This window comes from Berghia stephanieae, chromosome 14 (genome assembly GCF_034508935.2).
Source record: "Berghia stephanieae isolate SIO BIC M18660-M18661 chromosome 14, UCSD_Bste_1.3, whole genome shotgun sequence".
NCBI classification, from domain to species: Eukaryota; Metazoa; Mollusca; class Gastropoda; order Nudibranchia; family Aeolidiidae; genus Berghia; species Berghia stephanieae.
In genome coordinates this window covers 21,868,464-21,875,963 of record NC_088373.1, presented here as the reverse complement: position 1 = coordinate 21,875,963, position 7,500 = coordinate 21,868,464, and the positions used below count along the sequence as shown (strand labels likewise).

General features: G+C 36.5%; 1 protein-coding gene across 1 annotated transcript in view; it reads left to right on the top strand.

The window, feature by feature from the left end:
• LOC144959762 (plasminogen-like) overlaps positions 1–4,197 on the top strand; it is a 7,049-nt gene extending 2,852 nt beyond the window's left edge. The window contains exon 2 of the mRNA XM_078892491.1: positions 1,887–4,197. Coding sequence (XP_078748617.1) covers positions 2,130–3,770 — 1,641 coding nt within the window. The 5' untranslated portion in view covers positions 1,887–2,129 and the 3' untranslated portion in view covers positions 3,771–4,197. The remainder of the gene's footprint in view (positions 1–1,886) is intronic.
• The last annotated feature ends 3,303 nt before the right edge of the window (positions 4,198–7,500 follow it).

Below are 7,500 nucleotides of genomic sequence, written 5' to 3'. Positions count from 1 at the left end.
AAAAATTCGAACACCATGTGGCAAAAATGAATTAAGGTGACGTGTTGTCTTTGTTTTTATAGATATAAGGCGACGGCTCCTCGTGGAGAACTTAATATATTTGCGAAGGGGGTGATTGCCATCCTTCATAACTTTCTCCATTTTACTTAGACAAAATCTCTTGAACAGTTCTTCCACATTGGAAATAGGGCGAGTATAACTCCTGGCTTTATCAATTATCCGATCAATTTTCTTAATATCGCGCATACTGGCATTTCCACACCATGCTGTAATACAAAAAATAATAACGGTCTCCAAAACGGATCTATAAAAAAGGGGTGCATAAAGTTTTGTCTATGTTAAATTCTGAAAGTTTCCGAATGAAATTCATTCTTTTGTTCAATTTAGAGATAACAGCATCGGTTTGTAAATGTCTCTGCAATTTATTGTCAATTAAAATACCCAAATATTTAATTTTCATCTTTGGAGAATTAACAAAACGCTTAATTTTGCGAATCTTTTCTTTGTGGGAGCCGATGTCCTAAGCCGTCTCTCGGGTCTTGATTGTAGGGTGTCGTTTGATGCAATAGTGTGAGGTTGGACTGTCCTCCTAATAGTCCATACTATGAAGGGCTTGAAATCTGGTTTGATGTGATAAATATATACATGGCGTCAGATTCCTCCGTGTTAAAATTCCTTGGCCTGTCTTAGGGACTTGTGTGCCCCCAGGCAGTGGTTCATATAGTAAATAGTGTAAACCAGCCATAATCTTATAATATGAATAACATTTACTCAATACTGGTCTGAAGTTAGACCTAATAACATGTTCAAATGGTACAAACGGCTAAACACGCCTAAAAATATTTCAGTAAAATAGTCTATTACGTGAACGTTATAACTAAAGACTAATGAAGATTTTAAGAAACATAATTATATAGCTAACGCTCAGATAGCATGAAGTAAACGAATGATAAGTACTCCGCCTCATGAATTACCTGACTGCACTAGACAAAAAGACTAGATAAACAATGATATTGTAACGTGTGATCAAAATTCATGTATCCAAGTCATCATGATGCCATGCATATCAATATCATAGGTTTATACATAGTTCGTAGATCAGAAAGAATTTTAAGAAATTAAATCATTGTATTTCCCTCACCCCTTATTAATGAATATAACACCACTGAACAGAATAATAGACACGGGCTCTCTTGTGAAGGTAGGTTTGTGGAAGGGAATGGTTCCTTGCCAGTTGAGGTTATATTTCGGTCACGCGACCAGAGTTCGATTCCTAGGTGTCTTTATTTCTAAGATAGGGTGGTGGTGGGCGTGTCTCCAGATGTTAACACCTAAATTGCCTATGGTCCGGTGTTGACTGAGTGTGAGTGACGCGAGTGGATTAGGGGGTTTTCTCGCTGCATGTGAAGTGTGATCTAGGCAAGGGAGATAAATGCGCGGCTAACCTATTTAACAGATGCCTGCTGACAGCGTACGGTTCGGTAATATACCATGTCGAAGGTCCACTCGTGACAATCATCATCATCATCATCATCATCATCATCATCATCATCATCATCATCATCATAATCATCATCATCATCATCATCATTATGATCATCATCATCATCATTATGATCATCATCATCATCATCATCATCATCATCATCATCATCATCATCATCATCATCATCATCATCATCATCATCAACATCATCCTCATCATCATCATCATCATCATCATCATCATCATCATCATCATCATCATCATCATCATCATCATCGCCGTCGTCGTCACAATAAATATTACATTCATCAATATTGTGATAATCATATGATGCGTTATTACAGTAATATTAATATGTGGTGATTGTTTTATTGTTTCTTTATTCATCTGTGTAATCTAGGTACGACCCTTGCAGATATAAATCTCCTATCCCCTTCTACGGTGAGTTTTTATGAAAGGGTTACAGATAATAAATCTACAAAATAGTCTTGCTTGAAGAGACGGAGGATCACTTCACGACCCTGTACGAGTCCATAAAGCTTATTGTGAACTAATACAATAAAGGGACGCGACTGGGATTTCAAAAGATAGTTAATTGAACATTACGTATCAACTGGAGTGAATACGGCTGCTCCTATTCACCATGAATTTCTATAAAATACTGATACTTACAGTTGACTTTCTTTGTCCAATGATAAGCATATACTGTGGCATAACCTCAGCGGGAAGCAGAACTCATGACTTTGAAATGCATCCAAACTTAAGCCCACCAGGCTCCACAAACACTTATTATACACGTGTTCTGTCCTCAAGACTCTACTGTATAACTCTATGTTCCATTGACGAATGGTGTGCAGCCTTTTTTGCAAGTCCGATAGAAAACGAGAAATTTCAATGTTTTTTAATGACACAGAGCACCGCTATTCCAAGCCTCATACCCGCAGACGGCTTTTACGGACATTTGACTTTCAGTTCAGAATCAAGACCAGCAGTATCGTCTGCACCGACAGTCAGCGGTTGTGTTTTGGAAGGGTTTACTAAATTCAGAAGATCTTTAGGAGCTGTGTATGATTGTGAATCTTCGAATTCGCGAATGACAAATATCGGACTTCTCTTTGACACTGATAATAACGCATGGCAAACTATGAATGAAGCGTGTTTTAGCAGTTTGAGTGACCAAATAGGGCTGGCAGGCACTTTTTTGAACATTACAAAAAGAACAGAAAACATATTTGACATTGAACCCATTTGTCAGGAGGGCGAATATAAATGGAATAGCATCGAATGCAATAATGGAGCGTGGACATTTACGACTACAAGCACTCCAGAAGTTGGATGTGTATCCACCACCTGTTATCGTAGTGATCGCGACACACTTAGAGCTGTATATAAAGGAACAAAGAATGAGAACGAGGGCGGTAACCTTTGTCAAGCATGGAAGTTCGATTTTCCTAATGACCATAGCAAGGACGATGACAGCTTTTACTGGGTAGACGGCTATAATATGACTGTTGCCAGCAACTTCTGCCGAGACCCTGACAGTACAAAAGTTCCTTGGTGTTATGGAATGACTGGACCGCGATTTCAGTTTTGCGATGTACCACGATGTCGTCTCACTCTGACAAGTAGCGTGCTATACTTTCCTGTACCGAGCGTTATCGGCTGTAATTATGAAGGATACCTTGACCATCAAGAAGGAAGGGTAGCCGTGTATAGCTGTCTATCTTGGAGTGAACACATGGTAAATTTTGGCTTGCTTTACGACTACGCAAATGGCAATTGGCCATTGAATGCAGCGTGTTTGGCATCGATTGGAGCTCAACTTGGTCTCTCTGGTACGGTTTTGAAAGTTACCAAAAATTCCAATGACTATAACATTGAGCCTCTTTGCCAAGAGCACGAAACCAAATGGAATGACGTTATATGTCATGAAAGTGGAGACTGGACCTATACAACCACCAGTGAACCGGAAGTTGGCTGTGTTTCCACGATTTGTTACCGTAATGATCGCAGTTCTAAGAGAGCTGTGTACCGAGGGACATTTTCAACTAACCGTAACGGGGCCGTTTGCCAGGAATGGACTTCCATGATTCCAAATTCTCACAGTAATGATGAAGACCATTATTATTGGGTAGACGATTACAATGTGAATGCTGTAAGCAATTACTGCCGAGACCCTGACGGCGAAGAATATCCTTGGTGTTATGGGATGACAGGGGGACGGTTCGCCTTTTGCACGGATGTACCACGCTGTGAAGTTGAAATCAGCCAGGCGGTGTTGTAAAGTTGAAATCAGCTGGGTGGTGTTGTAAAGTTGAAATCAGCTGGGTGGTGTTGTAAAGTTGAAATCAGCTGGGTGGTGTTGTAAAGTTGAAATCAGCTGGGTGGTGTTGTAAAGTTGAAATCAGCTGGGTGGTGTTGTAAAGTTGAAATCAGCTGGGTGGTGTTGTAAAGTTGAAATCAGCTGGGTGGTGTTGTAAAGTTGAAATCAGCTGGGTGGTGTTGTAAAGTTGAAATCAGCTGGGTGGTGTTGTAAAGTTGAAATCAGCTGGGTGGTGTTGTAAAGTTGAAATCAACTGGGTGTTGTTGTAAAGTTGAAATCAGCTGATTGCAGAGTGGTGATGGATCTTTCACATATGTGACCCATCGTCTCAAAACGGTATTGTCGGAATGAACCAGATGCTTAAAAACCGAATTAAATGTTAAAACTGGTGAAAAATATAAAGTTTTAGCACCCTAAAATATAGTATCCATTCTCCTCAATAAAACATACAAACTCAACTCAAGTCTGATATTTCTGGCTATAAATTCAATTTTCAACATCTTAACCATCCCGACTTAATACCGTTTTGAGGCGAAGGGTCACATTTGAAGAATGAGTTTTCCTCCCCCCACCTCCTCCTCTACCAATTGCCCCCCTCTTCCCCCACATTATCTTTCTCCTCTCTCTCTCTCTCTCTCTCTCTCTCTCTCTCTCTCTCTCTCTCTCTCTCTCTCTCTCTCTCTCTCCTGCAGGAGAACTGTATATTTGTTAGTGGATCGATTTTAAATGATACAAACAGTAAGGGACTAACAAATATACAGTTCTCCTTGTGATATTAAGCATTTTTGGGGCATTGGTCACAGACTGTCCAGCTTGAAGATGACCAATGGCACGTGCATGTTGTTCTAAACTAAGTCGTGACATCGCGTAGATTAATGGATGGTATTTTGCATTGTTTTTTCCTGCCTTGAATATGTTTCAAGAAGACACCGATGGCAAAATAAAAATAAAATAAATGAATCTACACACATCCTGTCCAGAGTAAGGGTCTGAAAGGTAATTTTAGAACGTGCGCAACGTGGTGAGCGAATTTCAGGTCAAAAACAAAAACATCAACTATCGGTACACAGAAAGGCTAATGGTAAACAACTCAGTGGAAAATCATTAGCCAACGCCAACGGATAAAAAAAAAAAAAGTATATATTAACCCTCTCCTTACCACCCATAGGAAAATCGTCACATTCGTTACGATGTAACCGACAATTTTCTCATTTTGATTTTTCTTGTACATCACGAAATTTAAAGAAATGCTTTGATTACAGCTAGAGATACTAAACACTGTTGTAGAGCTCACTTGTTACTTTTTTGTTTGAGTAAGAAAAGTCTATTTTTTTTGCTGGATGGGTGTGAATTTTCGGGGGAAATTCTAAAAATAGCTGGCAAGGAGAGCGTTTTAAAAAAGCATCCTAGAATGGACAGAGATGAATGGATGAGACTTGGATTCAATAGTCTGACGTCACGTCCGCCCAGCAACCAGCAGCTTGGTTCTGAACAAAGAAAATCGGTAAATTTTATTCTTCATGCTGGCTAGAACTTTTTCACATGTCATGTGATCAGAATATATAGATACTATGCGCTTGGCTAAGGAGTTCACAACATTGCCATCCGGAAGTATAACGGACCGACACTCAAAACTATGTGTAACCTTGAAATTTTATAGTCTGGTTAATACAGAATTACCCATAAACACGGATTGTAAAAAAAAACAATAACAAAGACCTGAGTGACGTCAACTTCATTCTATCTATAAAAGTCAAAATATGATCGGATTTATAATGCTTTTCACATCTGGATACACTTTTATGCTCGTCGGAGAAGTATTCTTTATGGGCGTCCGCCATTGTTCCGATAGTTTAGAACCAGTAAACTAAGTTACTATTCGTGAATACGAGGGAAATGACGTCACGACTGTTGAAGCCTATTATATTATACCGTCAACAGACGAAGAGACTGGGCGGACTTTTGTCATCGCAGCCAACATCAATGAGGACAACGCTGGATAGAGAGTGTGAAGGCCTGTTTGGAATTATAGCGATGGTGAATTCACCACGTTTTAACTGTTATTCGTTATGGCTGAAGAAACGTTTATAGCCCGAAACGATTCGAGTTTTTTTAAAAGCTGTTATATATATATATATATATATATATATATATATATATATATATATATATATATATATATATAGAGTCATTTGTGACCAAACACCTCAAAACGGTATTATGTCGGAATGAACTAAGTGAGGAAAATTGAATCTGTAATCTCAACCATGAAAATTGGAGATTATTTCTTATTTGTTATAAAAAAGAAAGAAGTCCGTCAGAGCCTCTAGGCTCATGAAGCCGGGTTTTTCCCCGGTTTATATAGCATGAAACGGACACTAGCAGTTGCATGCTATCATGTGGATAGGACGTTAAATCTATAAAAAATCACTTTTCGCCAGCTACCCATTCACTGCTGGGGTAGACAGGGGGGTCAGAAAAAACCAAACCTCTCGATTGCACCCGGGATCGATCTCGGTACTTTCGCATATGAAGCGAGTGCTCTACCAACTGATCTATCGGGACCCGCCTTATTTGTTGTGGTTGAGTATAAATATTATTTCTTGTGCTGCAAACCATTCAAAGATCCAATTTCTCATCATTTCATCTCTAAATTTGCTTTTCGGAGTCCAAACCTACCAGACATTTTACCCTTTTGAGATTGTGGGCCACATCTTTATACATTGCTGTTGTTTGTTCATCTCTTAAGGAACAGGAATTAATTCCAGCTTCTTCTTCATCATCATCATTCTTTTTCTTCTTCTTCTTCTTCTTCTTCTTCTTCTTCTTCTTCTTCTTCTTCTCTTCTTATTATTATTATTATTATTATTATTATTATTATTATTATTATTATACTTCTTCTTCCTTCTTCTTCTTCTTCTTCTTCTTCTTCTTCTTCTTCTTCTTCTTCTTCTTCTTCTTCTTCTTCTTCTTCTTCTATTATATTATTATTATTATTATTATTATTATTATTATTATTATTATTATTATATTATTATTATTATTATTATTATTATTAATTATTATTTATTTCTTCTTCTTCTTTTTTTCTTCTTCTCTTCTTCTTCTTCTTCTTTTTCTTCTTCTTTTCTTTTCTTCTTCTTATTCTCTTCTTCTTCTTCTTCTTCTCTTTCTTCTCTTTCTTTTCTTCTTCTTTTTTCTTTTTTATTATTATTTTTTATTATTATTTTATTATTTTCTTCTTCTTCTTTTATATTATTTTTATTCTTATCTTCTTCTTCTTCTTTCTTCTTCTTCTTCTTCTTCTTCTCTTCTTCTTCTTCTTCTTCTTCTTCTTTTCTTTCTCTTCTTTCTTCTTCTTTTCTTCTTCTTCTTTTTTTTATTATTATTATTTTATTATTATTATTATTACTTCCTCTTCTTCTTCTTTTCTTCTTCTTCTTTTTCTTCTTCTTCTCTTTTCTTCTTCTTCTTCTTCTTCTTTTCTTTTTCTTCTTCTTCATTCTTCTTCTGATTATTATTATTATTATTATTATTATTATTATTATTATTATTATTATTTATTATTATTATTATTATTATTATTATTATTATTATTATATTATTATTATTATTATTATTATTATATAATTATTATTATTATTATTATTATTATTATTTTTTTATTATTATTATTTATTATACTTCTCTT